At 40.8% G+C, this 25,395-nt stretch overlaps 1 protein-coding gene across 2 annotated transcripts in view; it reads right to left on the bottom strand.

The window, feature by feature from the left end:
• The window catches only part of arhgap20 (Rho GTPase activating protein 20), a 76,318-nt gene that overhangs the window by 44,668 nt on the left and 6,255 nt on the right, over positions 1 to 25,395 (bottom strand). The window contains exon 2 of one of the 2 annotated variants that reach the window (XM_044131818.1): positions 22,060 to 22,673. In XM_044131818.1, coding sequence (XP_043987753.1) covers positions 22,060 to 22,176 — 117 coding nt within the window. In that variant the 5' untranslated portion in view covers positions 22,177 to 22,673. Of the gene's footprint in view, positions 1 to 5,475; positions 5,553 to 22,059; positions 22,674 to 25,395 lie in introns of those variants that run through there. The other variant, XM_044131820.1, reaches the window with a different exon arrangement.

The raw sequence follows: 25,395 nt of genomic DNA on the forward strand, positions 1-25,395 counted from the left end.
AACTCCAACCAGCTTCTCCTGAGTAAAAAACATCCCCATAGCAACGTTTTGGCTCCATCCTTCATGTTCAAATGACAGATTGAACAGAGTTGAGATGTTCTAAGCTTTGGATCTTGTTTCACCTGCATAACTTTACAACTTCCGCCCTGACTTTTAGTCATCACTATATTGTTCTCTATTGCTCCAAAACGATCCGTCTCTAAAGTCCTGACAGAGCAGCTGTTTTTATGCTCGGAGTGAAATGAAGTTGGACTCTTTCTCACGATAGGTGACTTGTGAAGGTGATTGCAAAAACCGAGACGTACAAATAATATTCCCTTTATCCATCCGTCTAAAGAGTTGTTGGCTTTGTTTTCGTTGTTTGTGTATTTCCACTGTTCTGAACCCTGGTGGCATATGAGCATTTGTTGGAGGAAAATAGCAGCTTTTGATCACAGAAATTAAGGCAACATCCTCTGCAAGGCCAGCTCGAAAGATGACTGGATAAGTTACTTAAAAGGGCAGTTTTATGTAAAATTGTCTGTTTTGAGCTGTACGTCATGTTATGATGTTATTCCCTCATCAGAAACATAGCTGGAGTGTCGTTTCGAATCTCGGATGCATGTTTGAGAACTCATGGCAACCGCAAAACGCCTTAGTGGACTCCTCCTCAGAGATGCAGTTTCCAATCTTTCGCCTCACAGACCAGCCCTCTCCCCTCCCCCACTCAGCTCCTTCAGACTAGCCAGCAGCAATTAGCAAACACCTGGTGGAGCTGCACATCTTCTGATCTCACAGGAGCTACTTCTCAGTGCAGCGCTGCTAAAATCATTGTTACAGAGTTAATAGAAGAGTGTTGTTGGGGTAACTTCTCAATACAGTGTCTCTTAAAGAGACAGAGGCTCAATTTCAAGGTGTTAAATTAGGTAACATAGTGCCTTGATTATGTTATAAAATGATATCATGTGCCTGGAAAACACACATTACTGTTGTGTAAGCCGCTGCTATCCAGACTTCTCAGACAGACCAAACAGTCCCACTCATTTTAAAGTAATACTGTGTTTAAAATGGCTGCTTTTCTGACTTCTTGTACAAAGTGGCTGCGCTACAGACGTCAACCTAGCTTTGCATAAAAATGAATAACAAGGAAAAATGGACTTTATCAGTACTTAGGTCAACAACAGGTGGATGATAATCTCACCTCATTAAGAAAAAATACAAAGATGTTTTTTTATTGCTCCTACCTGTAACTACGACTTTCTTCCTCAGAAAAAGCATTTAACGTGTGAAATTCAATAGCACATCACATCCATATGAGATGTTGTGAGATTAAAGTTGCAATAAGTTAGCTATTTGAATCAATGTGTGCTCTTCTGTCTAGCAGAGGATTTAATCACAATGTTACCCTCTTCCCAGGACCTCTGCATCAGGATATTTGCTGATTTTTTATTTTTTTTCTGAAGAGGAATTCTACAAATGTTCTTGTTTTGTCCTTGCATGGTCTCATTCCCCAAGAGCAAACTGTGTCAAGCAGCTCATGTCTGCTCATCTCCGGGGCGAAAGAAACCGTTCCGTCAGAAAGTTATTGAAGAAATACTTCTTAGGAAAATGTCGCCCACGTGACACGTCGACATGTATAAGCGAGACAATGCTAGCTGATAGAGACATCACAGTTTCCAGGGCTGGTATCAGAAGTAGCTGATGTTGTGCTGCCCCCATTTAGATGCTATGAATTCATCAAACTTATTACAAAAATAAAAATCTTACTTTTCACAGAAGTAGCTGTAAATCATATACTAAGGTAAATGTTAGCATTCTGGTACAAACACTATACCGGAATGCGACAGAAGGATGTTTTGTACCAGAATGCTAGAAAAGTGTTTTAAGTTTTTAAAGATTTATAGCTTAAATATTTCAAAATCTAACTGATTTAATTAAATGAATGAATTAAAAAACGAAGATGATCACATGCTTGTCATTGAAGTTACTGTTGGAAATGGTCTCATCCAGCACATAAACTCAACGGTAAACGGTTCAAGCAGTTAAATCTTCATACAAATGTCGCAGGTTAGTTGTCGAAGATGAAACACTAAATCTATTTCTGTCTCAGCATTTGGAGACAAAAATGTGCTTCAATAGTTTCACCTAACCTTTGGATACCGTGAGACAGACCCACGACGGCTTTTACAGAAAAATCTTCAGCGGTGAAGACAAGAATTGGCTTCGTTTCAGTCTGTTATCTACAAAGAAGCCGTTCGCTTATCAGAATTTACAGCCGAAAAGAGTCTGGGGAACGGAGAAATGTGACAACTGGAAGCAAGGATTTCTCTCAAGCAGTTTGACCTTTGTGCAGAGGATTATTTGGTCGGTTAGAGACAGTGTGCAGGAGCTCTTTGTCTCAGACTGGTGTGTGTGTATTTTTTTTAAACCTGCCAACCTATTAATCCACAGGCAGCAAAACTGGAAGTAACACTTTCAGGAGATCTGCCTGAAGTCGCCTCTTTATTTTCACCAAATTAAAAGCTTGCGGCAGCACTGCTGCGTCCTGTAAACAAGTCCAAATGGACGGAATCGCTTTAAGCAAACCTTTATCTTCAGCGGCACGTTGATTTAGGGGGAAGTCGCAGCTCGCTTTGACGGAACGGATCGCTTTAAATCTTTCGTCGGCGATTGTCCAATCAATCAATCTGGTCTCCTGCAAGGCAGCAAGCCGAGGGAATATTGTCGCTGGCCACAGAAAACTATTCAATATATGCTCATATCCGGTCCAGCAGATAAGCTCTCCGCGGGGGGTTTGAACTGGTGACCCCATCGGGCCCGCCTGCAGCAGCTTGTCAAGAAAGAGTCATTAGGAAATATTACTTCCTTTGCTGTCGTCGGGGGTCATTTGTTGTTGTCCAGGATTAGACGTTTAGCAACTCCATCAAAATTAAAAGCACAATTTTAAAGGTCACGGTGTTAGGATTGTTTATTTTTGCCTTCTCTACAGTGAATCTTTCACATTAGTGAAAAATTCAAAAAAATAATGCCTTTTGAATTCGGTAAGAAGAAGAAAAAAAACAGATTTTTCTTTAGAGTAAAGAGGTTTATGCATGAATGTATTTCCATCAGAACAATTTGCTTTGTTATTTTTGCGACAGTAGGCAGACAGGAAGGAGGGTGAGGAGAGGGCAGAAGACATGCGGCAAAGGTCGTCGAGACCGGGAGTTGAACCAGCGACGTCTGCGTCGAGGACTAAGGCCTCCAATCGTGGGGCGTGTCAACCCCCTGCGCCACCACAGCATGTCCCTAAAGCAGAGTCTTTTTTTAAAATCGGATGCTACTACGTTCATAGATCTTTTTTTTTCTTTAAGATTACTTGTTACTATTACAGTGAACAGTACCTGCCGACGTTTTCACGTTAAAATGTATATTATGGATGATACTCGCTTTGGCCCTTCAGTACTTTTGTACTTTTCCAGTTTTGGGCACTTTGTACCAGGTTTTGTTGACTCACTTCGGTCTCTTGAAGAGGGTTTCAGCTTGAGAACCAAAAAAAAACTGGCGCAATTTTCTTTAAGCTACTCATAATCCACATCATTAAAATGTGGTTATGTGACTCCATTAAGCGTTATTCCTTAGCGGGAGGCCACGCTGAGCTGGTTCGGGTGATGAAAACGTCACGTTGCGTCAGAGTCTGCCAGCCAAAACCAAGACCAGACCCACAATTAATGGCCAGAATACCAAACTCTAAGAAACCAATGGACTGATAAATTAAGTGACATATGCTTGGAACTTATCATTTTTATGATTATTCAGTAATTGTATAACGGTTTAAGAACATGGGAATCAAACAGTTTGTTTGCGGTGAAGAGACGGAAGAAAAAAAAAGACTAAATGGGGATTTGAGTTAGTAAGGGAACACATTCATCCTTCTTTAATTTAAAATTTGCTATTTTTTTTCTGTCATAACCATTAAGCTATGTTCCTTTCCCCCCCCTAAAATGTAAGTTTTAATTAAAGTACGTTAACAGTTTTATTTCTATCTTGGAGGTAGCACTGACACAAGAGTGATGTGTGTCCACCTGATCTGTTTGAAAGAGAATTTCTCAGAAGGACCCAGACGGTTGCTGGCTTCCATTAGATGGTCACGTCAATAACGTGTCCAAAAAGCACAGCGGGGTGGAAGCGCGCCCTTCTGCTCTCCACAGGAGCTGCCAGACATGCAGGTCAAAAGAGGGGGAAAAAAAAGAAAGGAAAAACAATCAATCAGGCACTTTAAGAGAAAAGGACGAGAGCGCCTGTGTCCTCCTCTCCAGCTGCTTGTCCCCGTCGTTGACTGAGCAGCGAGGAGTTTCGTACGTTTGCAGACGGCGTTTTTCCGTGTTTAGCACATCCGTCGGCGCTGACAATCAAAGACGCCGTACTGCTGCCAGCCGAGTCTTATCAGCGTCGCGGAGGGTTAAAAAGTGCAGAGGTCAAAGCCCGCATTCCACCGGGGGTCAGGATTAGCGGGCCCATAATTACAAATCTAATCAAGGTAAATTCTTGCTTCTTTAGATTGTATATTTATGCGACACGTCTATACTCTTCAAACCCAAATTGGGTTTGAAAAAAAGGGATGACTCTTCTAATAACACTTCCCACAAGCAACAATCAGGAGTTAGGAGCTGACCTAGATGGAGACTATTCTGGAGAAATATCACATTTTAAGGAAAAGTCGGGAATTCATGCTCTTTAGCTTTAGCACTCATGTGAAAAACCAAACAAAGTCTATAAAATCATAAATTTCCTCAAAGGGCCTCTTGTACCAGAACGTATTGATAAAACTCATCAACAAAATACTACAATATTAATAAATAGTTATATGCTTTCAATAAGTACATCTTAAATTTAAATAATATTGAACATCTTTTTCAGCTTTGATTTGATTAATTAAATAGTAATTAAGTATACAACTGTCTCTGAAAGTTTTTATGTGACTAAAAGCTATGAGTTTGAGTTTGCTTGGTTTTTTTTCATTCTTGTAACACTATGTAGGGGCAATGAATCTCCTACAGTTGGAAACCTGTTTATTTATTTCCCTCTAAATGCTGGCACATTTGTTAGGAAAAATCGTTTGTGGGTTAAGCTGCAGAGCTGTGAACGGCTACACCCAGGAAAAATGTTCCCTTTTGATGCCAAGCAGCTTTTTGGCAGAGACAGTGTGACGGTGTGAGAGGGCGTCTCATTCACACGAAAAACGACGCTATGTCATCATCGCTAGGTCCTTTTAAATCATGACGTCGCTCCAGGATTCCTATTTTATAACCTACTACAGAGTGACACTCGACGAACCAATGAATTATCACTGATGGCGTCACATTCGACAGGTTCAAGACGTTTCAAAATACATCTGAGTGAAACAACATTTGATCAAACGTTTTGTGCTTTTCCGCCACACAACGACAACTATTTCGAAAGAATTTAAAAAGCCGCCAAATGTCTTAAAAGGCAGCTCAGATTTTAACAACCCACCCAAACGTGTTCTTTTTCCATCCAAACGTCCACAAAGCAGGTCCACGGGAAGTTAGCTAGCAAGGAGAAAGAAGCTAAGGCTCAAAAACGCATGCGCGTTTTGACGAAATGCTCAAATCACTGCACCATCTAGTGGCCTGGCATGACAACTACAGCAGATTCATGCTCATCTCTGCGGTGCCGTGTAAATATTTCACCCCATAGAAAGAAAAAAAAATACCGGCAATTTTCAGGCAGTGGTCTCGTATAAACGCAGCTCCAGATTGTTCTGGAAGGTTTTATATCTCGTCTGGCCTGGTAATGCCCCGAAATTCCCCTGAGAATTGCTGGAGACACTAGAGAGGGATGTTTGGGGTTTCCTCCAGGGCCTGTTGCACCTGTGCATCATCATGACTTGATTTCCAATAAGCAGAAGACAGGTTCGGTGATTTTGTTTTTCGCCCGAGCCCTCATGAAACAGACTGGGTGACAAAAAGTGAAACCTCAACCTACCAAATACAGCAAAAATGCAAGGAGACGGATGATTAACAAATATATAATCACGTCCAGCTGGAAATATAAACCATCCCCATATTTACATCTGAATTATTCATACATTTGGTTGTGAAATAGCTACAACCAGTCACTGTGAGAGTGACAGCCTTGAGGAAAGCTGTTTGGAGAGCAAAGCTCCCTTTTTTTTTAACCTCTTCCATGGTTTCACTTACTCTGGAAAAGCAGCCAAGGCCCCGGTCTGGGTTTTATTAAAAGGCATGGACATGTGTGCGCGGTTGAGTTTGCATGTAGTAATGAGAGTGGATGGTGCATCTTGGTTACACAGGACCCAGAAATAAACCAGGATCTGAGCCAGAATTACCAGTGTGGAGCTCCAAACTCCCCCTATTTCTGGACACAATTAACCCTCCTTAGTTAAAGAGTTAAAGAACGCACACACACACACACACACACACACACACACACACACACACGCCCACACACACACACACACACAAACTGTATGCCATGGCATACAAACTCACACACACACACACCCACACACACACATCCTACATCACAAACCGTCTCTCCTTCAGTTTCGCTTAATAGAGGAAACATTTACAACCAGACTAAAGAACGAGAGGTTGGGATATCTGCGAAACTCTGTTATCGTTATTTTGTCGACCGTTTAGTCATGTGACCTGTCAAAACAAAGCGGTGCAGAAACGTGCAGCCGAGAGCCAAACGTAGAAGGGATTTCTGGGCCGACGCCCTGAAACACATCAGGCCTGCTGCGTCAACATCTGGCAGCGTGGTTGAACACGCACAAAGTTTCACCGCATGTAAACCTGACAACCTCATTCTCACTCGTCGAATAAAGTTGGTGATTGAAAGTTCAAACATCAGATTTAAATTTTTTTTTTTTTTTTTACAAAGAATGATTCTTTGTTTTACTCAGAGGATTTTTTTTTTTTTTTTTTTTTTGAGCTACAAAATGATGCTTCAAACGCCTTCAACTTAACTAAATGATCGAACGGCATCTTACAGTTTGGTTTTTGGAAGTATTTCGATAGCGATCGAATCCAATGCAGCAAAGAACTGTGTTGAAAATGTGAGCCAACCTGACTGTGATCTTAAACATATATTTAAAAGCTTAGTCGACCAGCGATTGTTCAGTACGCCTCACCTTGTGCTTATATTTGAAGTAAAAATCAATCGATCAATCCAATTTAATCTGCAGCACCTCTCATCAACAAGGCATTTCAAAGTGCTTTACACCACGAAAACACAAAAAGACAAAGTCCCAACAACTGAAACATTAGGCTACATTTTGCTGCCGTTATACATCAGAATGTTGATCAGCTTTTCATTGATTATGTTTCAAGAGCAATTCTAATCAGAGGCGGAGGGGTTAATCTAGATTTAAAGGCACTCAGCGTTTCGGCTCTTTGTTCCATATTTGTGGTGCGTAGCAGCTGAAATATTTAATCGTAGAAATCATATTTCACTTTGACATTAAAGGTTTCTTTGTCATTATTTTGTCAAAAAAAAGGTCACATTTTGTTGATCATGATTGACTTGTAAAAGCAATAAAAGGGTAAAAAAGAGTGAGTACTTTCTTATAGGTACTCTATATGTATGTAAATAAAGAAATGCATAAGAACAACAAAAAGAAAAAAATGTCCTCTCTACACCAGATCTTATTTGATAAAGTTCAGTCGGGCTCTCACTGTTTCTGGCCAAATCGGGGAGAATCGTGCTTTTCAGTGTGAAAACATGAATATTTTGCCCCGGTGCCTGGCACATGCAAAGAGCAACAAAATGTTTATTTTGTGCCCTGAATGGCAATTAAAATGGCCAGTAAAAATACTTTATTTTAACTTTACTTTTTTTCTTCAGCAGACCCACTGAGCTTTACAGATGGCCTTTGTTTAATCAGACTGAACTCCACCAAAATAATACGAGCTTGTGTTTGTAAATAAAAAATAATTGGCGAGGCATAAATTTCTTTCCCACGCTAGTTTCAGTGGAAGCGTTTATTTGAATTCCTTAAGATAAAGTCCAAAACACCTTGGGAAATCGTGGCAGATTATCGTAGCAGTGCATTAGAACGTCTCATAAAATCCTGCAGATGACAATCCATGTATTATTAAACCATGACCAAATACAAGCTTTTACCAGGAACTCAAAGTATTTTTTCAATCTGAATGACTTTGTTCAGTTAGTTTAAGACTCAGTACGTTTTTGAAATAATCCATTAATAATTAGTTTTTGAGGTTTTTTCATAACTTTTCCTGTAAACTTTGTTGTTGTTGTTTTTATCTTTGTGCACGTGCTGCAGATGCTAATCCACTGTAAGATTAGCTTTTGTGCAAGTCACGATTAGTTTCCGAAGTCCAACGTGTGGAAGGCATTTTTAGAGGCCGTAGAGGAGAGGAGCTGCCAAACAATCCCAGGGTGACCTTCGTGGAAGTACACCAAATTATTTCACTTTTTCCTCTCAAAGGATTTCCATTAAAGTTATGTCGATTAATTACAACTCCAACTTTTGCATGAAACCTTACATTTAACCTTCAGAGAAAAAACCCCCCCAAAACACTGATGATACATTTGTTTTTTCTTGCCAATTTCCACCACTGTGAGACAATGTGAGAGAGCATAGATGTCTATTTATTTCTACTTTGGATTAAGTGAGATCTTTAATATTAACTCTGGACATTCCTGTGGAATTGGGCACCAACTCCAATGTGATTTTGCACAGACAAGCGTGAAGAGACAATATGGATGGACGGTTTGGATGATTTTTAAAAGCTACATCATGGCATTCTTCCAGGTATTATGGCTGCTACAGAAATCTGTTTGGTATGAAACATCCAATTAGGACAACAAAGCAAAACTTAAAAAAAACAAACAAACAAAAAAAAACAAAAGTTGCTTCTTTCTGTTTTTTTTGTTGTTTTTTTTACAGCATTTTACGCACAAACTTTCCAAAAATTATGAACAGATGCATAAAAAGTACTGGCACTTTCTTTTGTGAGTTTGTAAACTCAAAGAGATGAAGATGAATACTGTTACACATATCCAGTGAAATCAAGCTGCCACAGATTCACCCTTTTGAATAAAGCGGAGAGGTTTCAGCTGAACTTCTTGTGACTCGTAGCTTTGCGCTTCCTTCCCAAAAAGATGGATTCCGGCTCTCGGCTTCGACAGCATTTCAGAAAGAGACGCTGAAATAACAAGATAGCCATCGCTTGGTAAAACTCTGAAAATGGAGACCGACGGCACGGTGCGCTTCACTTTGCACTACGTCTCCCTCACGCACACGGCGACGTGCACGGACACGTCCGAAAATAGGCCAAACAGTCCGTGTAGCCGGACGTGTGTAGAAAGTGAAATAAAAGATAAAACTCACCCCAGCTGGGAGGGCTGGGGGAGGAGGGGAGCGTTTCTTTTAGTTTTATTGCTACTATTAACTTTTTCCTTTCAGCCATGATGGAAAAAACAGGATGCAAAATACAACACTATATATTTGTGTGTGTGTGTAGGTGTGGTTTGGGGAAAAGTCATTTCCCAGGAAAAGCATTGAAGCTGGCGAATGAAAGAAGACCAGTCGTCATTTTGTTACTTTACCTGCTCTCGTTAGGAGGCGCTCAGCTGTTTGGGGCTTTTCACGTGAACTCAACGGAGCTCAGATTCTTCTTTTTTCTTTCTCTTGTTGAGAAGTTTCTGCTCTTCTTTCGTGAGTTGAAACACCGTGACGTTTGCCGTAGAGCTCGTCGACGTCGTGTGCCTTGTTTGTCGTCGTCAAACACAAAAACTCGTGTCTAGGATTTGTAGTTTGGACACAACATTCAAGCCTCAATTAATTGCTCCGGGAACTAAATGTCCGCTGATTCTAACTTCTTGCTGCCTGTTTGATGTTCTTGAGAAATGTATTCATTTTCTTCCAACTCAGGGTTAGAAAGAGTCGACTTTCTAGTCTACTGGGAAGCTTTTTTTGTTTTGTTTTGTTTCAATGAAAAGTGTCTGACTGTTACAAGTAAACACACCTAGACGTCAAACCTATTGGGACATTTTTGTAATTGGATGGATACAGAAAGGGGAAACGATTCATTGAAGAGAAGAAAAGAAAAAACAACTAATTGACATGTCAGTGTGTTTCCTGGCCGGAGTCCACGAGAGGGCAAAGGACGCGAGTACACACACACGCGCACACACACACCTTTAAAGGCATATGTGAGAGTTTCGTAGAAGCAATTAAAGCCTTTGTTTCCATAGCAGAGTCTCACAGCTACCTCGGATGAGAAACAGTTTTGTCTCTTAATGAGCCCTGATCTAAAATTAGCCCGGAGCGCTTCTGTTTTCATCCTCTCTCACTTTCCGTTTTCTCAGCGATTCTCTTCTCTTGTCTTATTGTTTGTCAGCCGTCTCTGTATCAGCATGTGGAGAGCCGCGTCTACGAATGGGATCTGACGAAGACCAAGTCATCCAAGTGAAGAGCTGCAACGTCCTTAATCGAACAGTCACATTTGATTAAATTCAATTCTTAAAAGCCGTAGTATGTAAATTTTATAAAGAATATTGTTTTTTGTTTTTTTTTTACACATTTGCTAAAACTGTCACCATGTCATGACAGTTTATTATGAGACTGATAATCTGTGAAAAGTTCGACCTTCTCCACCTCCTTCCTGAGCTGCTATGGCCTTCTGAAGAAATTTGCGGCTCCCGACCAAAAACAACCAATCAGAGCCAAGAGGAGGGTCTTAGCGCTGTCAGTCAAACTATTGCACTCGCTGCTAAATGTGCTAATGTTGGAGAAACAACTTAACAATTACAGGAAAACCGTTTATCTGCCATCATCAGTGCCCATGCTAACTAGCATTAGCATTCACAGCAGTTAAGCTATGCTAGCTTCGGGATAGCAAGATTGACAGCGCCAACAGCCGCCTTTTGACTCTGATTGTTTGATTCTAGTTAGCTTTTATTTTGTTCCTTTTTTACAGATTATCTGTCTCATACTCTCACAACATGAAGACAGTTTCAACAAATACGTGAAACATATTTTTTAAAAATAAGTCACATAACTGCAGCTTTAAGGAGTCTGCATAATTTTGTGTGATTAATGAAGCAGAGTAATTTGAAGTTGAAAGTGAAACAATCCAATTCAAAATAACTTGACGGATTCCAAAACAAATTGGATTCCAAATTCTGAACATATAAGAGGGAACAGTTTTGCTATTTTCGGCAGTGCTAAGAGCGACACGATCTGTAAAACTAAATGTAAAACTCCTGCCTCAAGAGAACTTACCGTGTTTCAGGGCTTTTCATTTTTTCTTTTTTTTTAGATTATGTTCACAAGTGCTTCTGTTGCTCGCATCTTGAAAGCTGCAGACTTCAGAAGCAACAGCAAATCTTCACAAAAAAAAACTTTGCAAGTTTCTGTTTTTATTGTTATGTCTTGTCATTTCTGCAGCCAACAACAACAACAAAAAAAAGAGGCATGCATATCTGCAAAGGCTATTATGTCTCTCCGACTTCTTCCTGTCAGTCAAACAATTAACCAGAAGATTTAATCTGAAGGCGGCAAGCTCTACCCCTTAACCACGACTCATATCTGCGCCCGCAGATCTCTGCACGGCTGCAGCTGCTGCCACTCTCATTGGGTCGGTGACATTTTTGAAGTCGAGTCGAGACGATAACGCCGCTATCGGTCTTGTAGAAAAGTGTCTGCTGGACAAGATTGCGCTGCTGATGGCTAATGAGACATCTGGTTTCAAAATAACATACAACAGAAAAACGCCGTCGTGAGACAGCGTCGAAACAGGAAGCTGTAGCAAACATGAGATGCTCATCTGCGCGTAATGTGCTGAAGTTTCAAAGATGTGTTGATCTGCAGTAAACCCTACACGATAATTAGCAACCAAGCCTCCAGAAGGATGCATTCATCAGATTTAGAAAGAAGAAGAAAAAAAAACATAAATAGGTGTTGATGTCACAAGCATTTTGAAAATTATGTTTGCAATTATTGTAATGCAGCTAAGCTGTGTTTGTGCCATCGTGTAGGAACAGAGGAACGTCTGTATGGTCTAAAACCTCCCATCCTAAAGCTGACCTACATCCTGCTGTGCTATAAAAAGCATTTCTTTCCTGCTGCACTGCAATACCTTTTTTTTTTCCCCCATCGTGCATTAAAATATATTATGATCTATGGTTCCTATTTTGTACCTCTTTCTTTCCTCTGCAATCCATCTCAGAGATTTTCTCTCCCTGATAATGTGAACTTATACATGAATCACTTTCTCCCTCCTCATTTTCCTTCTTGTTTTGGTCTGTTTTTGTCTGTTGTCATCCCATTTGCTTAACTTCCTCGCTCACTGTGTGGCCTCTTAAAGGGAAAGTTGAGCTTTCTTGAAACCAGGTTCTTGTGTGATGCTGCTGTCAGCACCTCTAGCTCATTTTGCTTAGAAAGTCCGGTTCGTTTGTGGGGCTCTGATGCGAACTAAAACAAAAAGATAAATAAAAACGCTCACTCTGGTCGGCCCAAAAGCCGAGCTTCTCGGTTCGGCTGAGGTCACCTCTGGTGCGGTTCGAATGTATACACACATGAAAAAAATAAAAAATAAATAAATAAATTGACCACCTCGTCTTTGTGGTTCATGCAGAGCGCTAACCAAACAGCTTTTACACTTCCTATATTTAAACCATATAGGAAGTGTTTTACACTTGTCTCCTTATTCTGCAAACCACACAATAAGCTTATTGCGCATTCATTCGCATTCTTGGTTTTACGGAACATCGATTAGTCATTAGTACAGCACAAGTGCTACAGCTTAGAGCAAAATTTATTCATCGTTGTAGTTCAGAGTTCTTTCAGGGAGGAAAAATTAGGGAGATAATCCATGAAAAAATGTCAATCTCCTTTGCCTTCTCCCAGCACGAGCTAGAAACAACCAATCATAGCCAGGAGGCGGGTCTTAGAGCTGTCAATCTACCCTTTGTGTTGGAATTCTCGTCCCATACACCCTTTGCTCTCCGATATGCCATGGCTAGGGTAGCATGTTGCGAATGCTAAGTCTAGTTAGCATGGCGGATAAGCCGTTTTCCTGCTGCTTCTCTACCACTAGCACATTTAGCAGCGGGTACATGAGGTTGACTGACGGCGCTAAGACCCTCCTCCTGGCTCTGATTGGTTGTTTTTGGTTGGCATTTCTTCAGAGGGAAGGAGCTAGATATTCTCACAGATTATTTGTCTCGTGGTTATAGTTTTAACATATGTTAATATATATATATATATATATATATATATATATATATATATGTATATATATATATATATATATATATATATATATATATATATATATGTATATTAAAATAAAAGTTACATACTGCACCTTTAATGCAACGTTCTTCTGGAAAGAGACTCAATTCTTGTCTCTTTCAAAGCTGCACGACTTTGATTTTTAATAGCCTCACCGGCTGCTGAACAAACTGTCCTCATAATCTATGAGCAATAGCTAAAGGTTCAGTCAAATATTTTGGTCAGAATAGTCTGCGGTCATGGCAGCAGAGGGAGCCACCTCTCACCCGGCAGGTGGAAAACGTCTTAAAGGGGAGAGTGGGGGCGGGTTAAGACCTCTCTTTAAAAACATTATCCCCATTTTTCTTGTAACCTTTCCTTCTTTTCTTTCCTTCCCCTACGACTATCTCTCCACCACACTTCTTGCTTCCCTTCACCTGCTTGGCTCCTCCTCATGCTCTCTAACTCGGGAATGCCAAGTCAAAGGGACATAATCCTCCCACCTCCCCCAGCCCAACCTCACAGCCAACATAATACCTCCTGCCGCCACACTGAAGTCTTACACTTCATGACCTGCTGTGTCACGAAGACTTTCTGAAGCCAAGTCAAAGGGAATGCAAGCTGACACTGAATCCTTTGCTCTTTCGGTTTCTGGAGAAGCAAATCTCTGAAGACGACATGTGAGGAAGCCGCTTTACGGCCACCCATAAGCCAGGAGAAATTCCAGCCAAAAAAAAAAAAAACACAAACCCACACCGGTTGATCACGGAACGGATAAAATCTCAAGTCTCACACAGGTCCAAACGAGGTCCCCCGTTTGATCAACCGACCGCAGAGATCGAACAAACGACAAACAGTTGCAATTTACGAAGGGAAATTACATCTACCAGGGTAACAAAACAGCTCGCAGTGAAGTTCTGCCACAGTTCTCAAGTCTTGAAAGTCTTAATTTTCAACCCGTTTCAACGTGTTGCTGTTGCTGTCTTCCACATGAGCTGTATTTTTTCAGTTCTTTTGTTCAGTCATATTTTAACTTTAATAATTACTGTGCAACTTAAGGTCTTAGTGTAAAATCCTGGGTTTCAGATTGTTTGCAAATGACTATATAACCTTTGTGAGATTGACGAACGGCCACAGCAGTTTCTATGAAGTTATTGCTTATAAGTCACGATCAATGTGTTGGGTTTTCTAAGGAACTCCCAACAGGTCAGAACCTGTTGGGTGGGGAAAAAAACAAGTCAAGTCGCAAAACAAATACATCCGACGTTTTTAAAAGCAAGTCTCCAGGTTTCTCCAAACAAGAATCCTGTCAGATCCAGACCAGCCGGAGAATGTTGATGGACAGATGATTGTCAGGTCTTCCAGAGCAAAATGAAAGTCAGCTGCAAGGCTTGCTTGCTCAGTGCCAGCCCCGTTCGGGTTTATTATCATTTGCAGTTTTTCACGGGTCAGATTGCGACACCGGCGTGTTTTTGCACCCCTCAAGTTTCAAATCTTCGGAGGCTCGAGTCCCCAGCGTGTCGAGTCTGACCGCCTTTCAGATGCCAGTCATGTCTCAAGCCTTGTTTTTTTTTTTTTTTTGCTAACTTTAATCCGTATCACCAGTGCGACCTCTGCATCCTGAGGCGTATGACCACACACAAGAACTGTCTTTTTTTATTTTTTTATTTATTTTTTTTACCAGTTTTGCCCATCTCACACCAGTTTATCAAGAAAACCTCCCATATAAATATTGTACTATACAATTAGCAAAAATATTCAGCTAAAATAATACAGGACACTTCTGACTGGCTTTCAGTTTTTAAAAAATAAAATATTTGGAAAAGTGTGGCAATCATTTGCATTCAGCCTGAATCGACATTTAGCAGAACGTCTTGGCTTTGCTCATTTAGAGGCTGAATTATGCAGAGCATCCGTGTACCGCGAATCCTAAAATATTGGCACTGACTAATGTGCCGCTACTTTGTCTCCACGGTTTGAACCATGCGGCTTATATGTATGGACGTTTCCAGTTTTTTTTTTCAAAACATTTGTAGGTGCAGCTTATAGTAAGGTGCGCTCTATAGTCCTGAAAGTACGGCACTCTTTTTGTTATTTGACAACTTCTCGCTACAGAGGAAACATTCAGGTAATCCTTCTGCATTGGATTACCTGAATGCAAATGATTCGGTCCAAGAATTGTGGAATCTCTCCTTTGCTATTTTTCTCTTTTCCCCTTTGCTATCCATGACCCACAGCCACACACCCGTTGGTTTGTTTACAACCTGCCTGGCACCGCGCCCAGCTGAACGAAACGTGTCTCAGGCTGTGACGCAAAGCTTCGTTGACAGAAACGTTGAAATTTAATATTTATTCTACACAATTTTATAGCAATGGAAAACGTTAAGAATGATTGTGTCACGTTTGACCCCCTACAGAAACCATATTAAAACAAAAAATATAGATTTCCTACCCCCATCTTTTCCAAATTTTAAACTTTTTTTTTTTAAAGCCCCAGAGAGCCACTAGGGCAGCGCTAAAGAGCAGCGGGTGGCCGACCCAGTGGATTGGGCCATTCTAAAGGCGTACACTGTGAACTGTGAGAATTCACAGTCTGCGGACAGTTGAGATTTCATAGTCGAGCCGACCTGTTGCCTACAGTTTTCCTGACAAATTCCTTCATTTCCCACAATCCAAATAGATGCCAGCAGGTATGAAGAACTAATTGGGGGCCCAGTTATGTTTCTTCTCCACCAGGGCACCAAACACCTGTCTTGAGAACGGCCAAGTCTACGGGAGCTTAAAAACATTCGTATACTTGGATGTAAATCATTGCATTGTAGCTGTGGATGTGTGTTTTAGGGTTCCTGCTTTTTCATAATGACATTCTTTGTGTCTCTCATGCGCATAGAGATCAGATTTGAAGGTGTACAACTAAGCATAAACATAAACATGCCAGTTTGTGTAATGCATTACGTGAATATTAAAAAGAACACAGATGGATAGGAGCTCTTTTGTTCAGCATTGCGTGGTTCTTGCCAGTCACGACACCAAGTCTTAGTTCAAGAATATTTCAGTCTCACCACCAAAGAATGTGAGCCGATTTCTTAAGTTTCTCAATTTGTTTGGCCTCTGGAGGACTTTAGTGGGATTCTTTCTTAAATACAGACAGACTTAAAACATAATATTCCAAATCCACCTGGAAAATTTCTCGCGCACACACCCGGACTTGAATGTTTTTGCGTGAACCCTTGCTGACGTAATTTGTTTTGGAACCCTCCTCTTGCATTTGCTAAATGCCCCCACCCACCTCAAGCATTTGTCTGAAGCTGAAATTAAACCTCAAATTGACCTAGAAATCAGTGCAGTTTGAGATCCTCTCCCAAGCAACCAACACTTAACCAAAGGCCTCAGTTCTCTGGTCAAAACCTCAAACGGGAACCTACAGATAAAATCCACACAAGCTTCACGCACTTCATCTGTACTTCCATACATATGGATGCTAAACCCTCTGAACTCACTCACAAGGCCAAAAACAGAGATTGAGCTCGGAGGGCCACAGGTACAACACATCCCTAAATGCATACACATTGCATCGGCATGGTCGGATTTGTTATGACTTAAGCCGCAATAATGATACACCTGAAGGACTCACGAGATAGCTTTAATGATACAGTTGACTTCATGGCTTGCTGTGTGTGTGTGTGTGTGTGTGTGTGTGTGTGTGTGTGTGTGTGTGATATTGAAGCAGACATATGCCTCACGGTATCTGTGTGCTGTGTTGAACACAAACAGATCTTCATTCCCTCACTGACCTCTGACTCACACAGCTTGCCTTCATAGCTCTCCTCCGCTGCAAGCTCAGCTGTGTTGTTTTCAAGCATGTCTAGAGTCTGATGCACTCCTTTCTCAGAGAGTTTCAGGTCTTTAAATCCAAAATGGTATTTCACTGCAACACACGGAAACCAGCAATTCTCAGAGGTCCAAACCCAGTTTTACGCTTTTACATTTTACGGGCACGGTCCTCCACAGTTCAACCAACAAGGCTGCACACTACTGTGACGCAAATTATAAACATTTACATGATTCAAAACTCTTATCAGCCAATAAAACAAGAGGAAATGCACATAAATTTGTCCTTACACAGTCAAATACAACTGCAAAGAAAACATTCAGAGTCAAATCATCAACAAGTCATATCAAAACAGAGAAGAATCATGCTAATGCTAGCATAGCATCCTGGTAAAGATGAATAGAAAATAATAGAATAGAAATATCCTTTATTGTCTCTCATTGGGGAGATTCTGGTGCACTAGCATCAATGTGGCAGGCGAATAAATAATAAATCGTATAAATAAATAAAACAACGTTGTGTGTTTTAGGCTCCCTTGTTATAGAGAGTTAAGTGGTTGTAAAAACTGATATCATCAGCAGTTGATATCTGTTCTTGGATATCAACAAAATATCTAGGAGGGAACTAAATATCCCTCCTGCACAACAAGTTGTCCACCATTGTTTAGAAATCATAGAAAGTCATTCTCTCTCAACATATCGACCCAGTGGCAGCTGCGAGAATAACTGCACTTGTAGGGTAATATGTTTGGTATTCATGCTACATACTGTACTACTGATGATAAAATTACAAGCAGGCTGTAATTTCTAGCTATGAAGCTCCCTTGTTTGGTTTGCTCAACAGAAAATTAAGCAAATTAAATTTAACGACTTAATATCATCAGTGAATTGAAAAGTCACGTGAAATTAAGTGAAAACCAGAGAGAAAACCTTCGCAACGCCAACCAATTCACAAAGAAACGGATGCTTTCTCCAAATTTTACGTCGCGTACTATTAAGTGGTGTGATTATCTCATCCCAGCCAGCAGCAGATCCCCGTGTTACAGGTATGAGATCATTAAAACAAATCACACCCGGGAGAACCAGGCGGAGACGCGCGCGGTCCAGGCCGATCCCTTACCAACAGCTCAAACATCTGGCAACATGGCCGAGCTCCACTCTTTCCAATCCCCTGTAGATCTTTCTAGGTCTGCTGGATTTAAGTGAAGCGCAGAGAAGTGGTAGTAATAACAACAGGACTTACTCGCCTAAATGCCGCCTAGATTAGGTGCACTTTATTGAATTGAGGAGATTCGTATCGGCTTAAAAAACACACACACCTTGAGTCCAACGTTATGAAACAAAAGTGCTTTTTGGGGAGATTTTCCAACATGTGTCCGTAATGGCGCGGTGCATTCATTTTTCTTGCTTAATCATGCGTGATGTAACTTCTGTTGGGAAAGGAATGTGCAATCTTAACAAAAATCTGTTTTCGCAGTTCGGCCACCAAAGCTAAGAAACAAAAGTAGAACGTTTAGAGAAAGCAGCAAGAGCTGAAGCTGTTGCACCGCAGCTTTTAAAATTGGTTTTGCTGTCTCTTCATGTTTCATTTATTCTGTTTTACATTGTTTTGTACAGCATATGCTTTTCTTTTTTAGTTAGTTTAACTAGGTTTCCTCAAACTTTCCCTCAGACTGGCAGACATTGTTCACCTCACCTCACATTGTTTTATCCCGTAGAGTTGAGATTTCAAGCTCATCTCTGTTTTACGCTGCGTGACTCTTAATGGTCCTACACTATTTAGACAACTCACAGATTGCTGTACGTCACCACCATCACTTGCTCGTTTCAGACTCTCCAGGAAGTTTCAAAGTGTTAACTCACCGTCAATCATTTTTGTCTTTGCTTTTAAATGTTTTGGTTTTGCGGCGACTGCTCTCCTGCACACACAGTGTTCACGTCACCTTGGTTTTCAGTAAAAATAATTCATGAACACTCATGATCATTAAAAAAACATTTTTAATCACTAATAATATATATACATATGTATATTTTTTTAATTCTGTAAACATCAAAACGTCAAGCCATTGTGGGACATTACGGATTGGATTATCCATTTGCTGTTCAGCATAAATGTTTGAGCACAATGTCGCTTCTCTGTCTTAATAAAACTAACCTCGTTCAGTCAAGAGTGCTTTGTGTTAATTCAGAAATATGTTTGTTTATATCTCGGAAAAACAGCTTCCTAAAAAACAAAAAGCTCCTCAGTCCCTGGAACAGAACCAATTGTATTATTATGAGACCAAATCTGACTGGGAATCTTTTAGACAACTCTGAAGTAGTTGTGCACAAATAGAAAATGAGAGTATTGTAAAAAAATAAAATAATAATAATAATAATAATAAAATTCCCCCAAAAGTTATGGCAGACAATTAAAAATATGGAAAATAAACAACAAGCCTGAAGAGATTTCGATGTCCAACAAAACCACAATGATTAATATCCTTAAGAAACATTTTATTGCGTCTGGTAAAGCCTTCTTTATTTCCGCTTCCACCGTTGGTGTCAACCACTGTTATTAAATATCAAATTTACTTCCTTCAAGCAACCTTCCCGTCTCACGTCAACTCTTACAGGAACAAGGAGAACTTCTATAGCTGACGCCTCACAAATCTGCAGGGTTCGATCCTCTCTATCCTTTCCTCCTGAAGTTAGCAGCACACGTTGTTGCCTCACCCGTCACTTATTTGTTTAACATCTCTACTTAATTCAGTAAATTTCCCCAAGACTTGAAATCAGCAGAGGTCAGCCCACTCCTTACCATACCTGTCAAGTTTTGGATTTGAGACAACGGGAATGTGTTAGCCGTCCGCTGCTATCGTAACTGCTGAAAATACGGGAAAACACTAAAACAGGAGCACGACGGGAAAGAGAGGTAAAATACGATGGTTTCCTGGCCAAAATGGGAGACTTGACAGGTACGTTCTATGCAGAGGGTGATACTTTACACTTAAATTCCTATTGGTCTCTTTCAATCTTACCTTCTCTCTCCAAAGTGATTGATTGATTAATCAACAAACCGATTACCCACCATTTTGAAAGCCAACAGAATTCTTCCTAGCCATGCAGTTGGGCTTTGGGTGTATCTCTGTGACACTTAAAGTGTTCAACATGAATACCATTGATTAAAAAAAGAATACTGTGTGACTGTGTGTGTTGTCCTGGCTAAGGTGTTTGATTCTTTAAACCACAACGTTCTGTTTAGCAGACTCCAGGAGACAGATCTCTCAGAAACATCTCTGGCTTGGTTTAAAAGCTACGTCTTGGGTCGTTTTCGGTTGGCGCGAGCTGAAGGTTGCCAGTTCCGCCCTCATCCCTGCCTTCAGGTGTTCCTCCGGGGTCCATTTCAGGACCAACTCTTCAAAATCTAGATCAGTGACATAGTTCATGCTGCTAGTACCTCCCATATCCATCTATACGCTGATGATACCGTCCTGTACATGTTATCTCTGCAGCCATAGTCACCTTGCAAAACAGCTTCAGTAGCCTTCAACCAGCTTTTTCCTTCACTTCCTTTTAGACACAACTAAAACTGAATACGTGATCATTAATTAGCATTTATCTCCCACAGTAACGCTTCATTTCTGGATGGTTTACCACTTCAACTCATCGGTTCCTATAAACACCGAGGTATATGGCTTTACCGTACACTCTCTTGACATTCATTCAGATAAATTACTTCACAAGATCAAATGAAGACTTTTCTTTTTCTGCAACAAATCCTCCTTCACTCACACAGTTTGGTCAAAATGACAATTCTCATTAACTTTGGTGATATCACAAACAAATCTGCATCAAACATACTCCATACGTTTACTCTCTATACAGAGTATAAGTATTCGATGTCATCTATCAGTCTGCATTGCATTTTGTTATTTGCGTCCCTTTTATTACCCACCGCTGCCGTCTTTGCTCACTTGTAAACTGGCCCATCCCTCCATTCACTCATCTGATCAATAAATTGGTACAAATTCATCTATGAAACTGTTATTGGCAAACCTCCTCCACACCTTCACTCACTCCTCAGTATTTCCAACAACACTCACATTTTACATCACTATGACAGCCCTAAAGAGTCCATACATCAGTGAAGTAATCCTAATTTCATTTCATTGCACCCAAAGATTGTACAAAAAAAAACTGCAAAAAACACTAAAGTTCACAATGTTAACATCAATATTGTTTAAAATCTACAGTAAGTGATCAGTGCACCTGTTTTGAAAAGCCGGTGTATCCACTACATTTCGTCAGTACCGATTTGGTTGTACTGTTTGTTGTTATTCTTTTGTATATTATACCACTACAGTATGATGTTTTGACGTTTCTTGAGCAGGTCACTGTTGAAAATGAGAAGTTGTTCTTAGAAATCATAGAAAGTCATTCTCTCTTAACATATCGACCCAGTGGTAGCTGCGACAGTAACTGGATTTGTAGGGTTTAGAGAACAACTCAAGAACCAAGAACAACTTGGATCTATCCCACTGGAATGGGATCTATCCCATTGGAATGGGATCTATCCCGTTGGAATGGGATCTATCCCGTTGTTCCAAATGTCTTCTGGAAAAAGCTGTAATCTTTGGAGGATTTTTCCTCTCGTCTCGCCTTATTTCTCAACAAGGCTTTGTTTTACCTGGTCAAAAAAAAAAAGTTAAGAAAAAATATTTTTTAAATACCTAAATACTGTATGTATTCTCTGCCTTACTGAATAAGAAATTACTCTGTAAAATACTGTCAATAAATCATCCAAAAGACACATTTACTTTGTCTTTTAAAGAAGAATGGATTTCAATTTAAAAAATAAAACAACACATAGTCAACACACCTTTATCCAAAGATTTTGTCTCGTTAAAGACGAGAAATTTGACCGTGTTTCCCAGACCACTTGTTGGTCTCCACTCTGAAGTTCATCCAATGTAAAAGAGGAAACACCGACTTACTTTTAGGCTGTGGAACTCCACACAGCTTCCAGCTCGGCTCCTGGCGCCGTCCACATTCTCATCCTCCGTGCCCACTAACATCTCCAAGTCAGAAAACCTCCGTCCCCCTGCTAGCATAGCGGGTTTGAGCTGCCAGTCTGAGCTGACATCTGCTCAGTCTGATAGTTCCCCCCCCCACTTCCTACTCCTGTTTATCTCCTCCTCTTGTGTCTCAACGTCTCTCCTCTACACCTGCAGCAATGTAGATCCTTGAGGAATCACTAAGAAATTAGATTCATTCAGACGCTAGTCACTGACAAACGAGGACAACGTGTTTCCTTCAGCCAAATCTTGCTTCAGGTTCTCTCAGCCTCTCGGCTCCCGTCTGGCTGGCAGGGGTTTTGGTCCTGTCCAGTTGGTCATCCACACCCCTCCCACTGCCCGCTTATTTCATACCCAGACAAGTCTGTCTGGTCCGATTGGCTAGTCAGAGGGAGGGACTGAGGAACGAGGGAGTTCATGAGGAGAGTGACGGCATCCTCCAAACTGTCACAGAAACAGGAAATGACCAAGGAGTTCTGCTGATCTTTGGGAGATTGAGTCTGTGATCCTTTTCCTGATTTCAGTTGAGGGATCTGCAGGAACAGAGGGATGGTGTGAGGGGATAACAAGATCTCATCTTAAGCCTTTTTCATGGCTGAAATTATTCAAAACAAGGAAACATTACACACAGAAAATCAGGGCTAGACAGTAAATGACGGTGTGCGTGTGGGTGTGTGTGTGGATGTAAGTCCTCCTCCCACAGACAGATACCGTACCACTGTGTGTGTCGTCATTCACCTCCACCCAGCAGCCTCTGCTATTCAGATGCAATGAGCTGAAATGAGAATAGGCTCCATTGTGTTTATCCTGGTAACCCCCATGTGGAGAGTTTTACACACACACACACGCCTAAACACACATACAGTAAGTTTGAATAGAGATAGCTTGTATATTAATGTTTAGAAAGTTAAAAAAACTCAAATTTCCATACACGCCCGAGTGTCAGGAAACGCAGCACATTCTGCTACAAATCAACCCATGGACAAACACCTGAACTCATTTGTCTGAAGTCTGAAGAAAGGAATTAAAATAAATATCAGGCTGTTCAGAAAGTTGAAAAGAAAAGGACTGTTTAAACTGAAAAGTGTTTGAAGAATGGTCTGTCCTGTGAACAAGTGAGCTAACATTTAGTTGTCTCAGCATGATTTCTGAGAACCGCTCCACATCTGTCGACCTGGAGCCGATATCGCATCTCAGGACATTTGGACCGCGTTCATCCGCTCCTCTGCTGATTTCACCTCAGAAACAGCATTTGTGACGTTAACATGCGAGTTTTCCATTAGACTAAACCCTTTCTGTCCTAAATTTAAAATCTCCGCCTGAATATCCATCCATCCATCCATCCATTTTCTGTTCACCCTTGTCCCTAGTGGGGTCAGGAGGGTTGCTGGTTCCTCTCCAGCTGCGTTCCGGGCGAGAGGCGGGGTCACCCTGGACAGGTCGCCAGTCTGTCACAGCCGCCTGAATATTTTTGCTCATTTTAATTGTACGCAGTTCTTTAACTGTTCTGTGAGAAAGTATATTTGTTTATCCTTGACAACTGGAACGTTCGAAAACTAGCACGTTATTTTTGGCAAATTACTGTCTATTAAAAGAGTGTCCCTCAGATTAATTTCACTCCCTGCTGCAGCGGGAGTTTAATTACCGTAATAAGTCGACATTGACTGGAAAGCGCAACGTCTCCCCTTTCAGAAACCGTCGGCATTTTTCAGACAGCACAACTGTGGAATTACGGTACTGAAAATCTGGATGGATCACCAGTTTCTGACCCGGCCACTCTGTTAGTTTCATCTAGTTGGTCCGGCACCAACCTACGGATGTTTTGGTGCTGCTGTCCTGTTAGAAACAGAACATTTTAAAGGTGTTTTGTCTAACATGTCATCTTCATGTAATTGCATGTGTTCAAACTGTACATAGGACACCACAGCATTGTGCTTGGAGGAGTCAAATGATCGCTTTTTCACCAACATAAAATGTTACAGACAGTTTAGTTCTAATCTCCTTTTTTTTATATATAATGGGGCTTTGAAGGACTTTTTTTTTTTGCCAACAGCTTCACTTCGAATGGCTGCAGCAACCAAATATAGCTCTTGTTATCTTTGAGCTCATTATTATTATTATAAGCTCAGTTTTGGCGATTTTTCTCCTGCCCCCTATTGTACGATAGATTTAAATTTTCTCCCACCTCTTTCTGGTTTTGGTTTCCATTTTAAAGCCTTTCAGATCATTTCACTTGACCGGCCACTTCCTGCACTTACGTTTCCCCCTAGCTAATGAAAATTTTATTCAGTGCAATCTGTTCTTCTCGGGAGGATACGGAGGGAGAGGGAAGAAAACATTTCACTCAGTTTTTCAGAGACAAATCTGCAGTAATCATCCCAGAGGAAGGACCACATATGTGCCACCTGTTTTCCCACATAAACATCCTCACTGACCGAACTTCTCTGACTCAGTTAGACGGAATCGACAACATGCCGCAATATTTAACTACAATAGCAAACAGAGTGGATCTGTGTGTAATTTCATCTCGGTATAAATACAGCTGTCCTGGGAAAGGAACTGGACGTTTGCTAGAGAACGTCAGTCGCCAAACGGCGTCGCGAAAACGAAGAAACACAACAGACGGGTCAGGGAGAAAGTTGTTCGAAATCAGAGTTAAAATGTTCCAGCGTGTCTCGGGGATTTTGGGATATTCTATTCAGTCCATAATCTGAAGAGGGAAACAGTAAAACAAAACTGCTAACACACCAAGATGTGGCTAAACAAGGGGAGTGTTATTTTGAGAATTACCCAAGAGGATCTTTGTACATCTGGAGGAGCTGAGATCCACAGCTCAGATGGGAGAATCTGTTTTCAGGACAACTATTAGTAGTGTACCTTACAGTCTGCCCTTTTTTGAAACAGTGACAATTAGTTTGCCTCCAAAGCAATGCAAGGAACACAGCGAAAGCATGAAAGAAACAAGTTATATCAAATAAGGCTAACATGATCTATTTTGGGTTCAATATAAAACCCAATGTGCGTCTTCAGACCAGTGGTAAAATGTGCAGATATTTTTTTTCAGCAGGGGAAATTTAAGCTGGTCAGATATGACGAGGGAATGGATGGAGCCAGAATCAGGAAAGTCCCACAGGAAAATCGATTAGAAGCTTCAAAACCACTGAAATTGGGGAAGAAGGTCATCTTCCACCTGGACGACCCTGGACATGTTGCTCTTGATGAGCTTCAACATTTTTAGTTCGTTTCCACATTTTT

Source organism: Gambusia affinis, linkage group LG11 (genome assembly GCF_019740435.1).
Source record: "Gambusia affinis linkage group LG11, SWU_Gaff_1.0, whole genome shotgun sequence".
In the NCBI taxonomy this organism is placed as follows: domain Eukaryota; kingdom Metazoa; phylum Chordata; class Actinopteri; order Cyprinodontiformes; family Poeciliidae; genus Gambusia; species Gambusia affinis.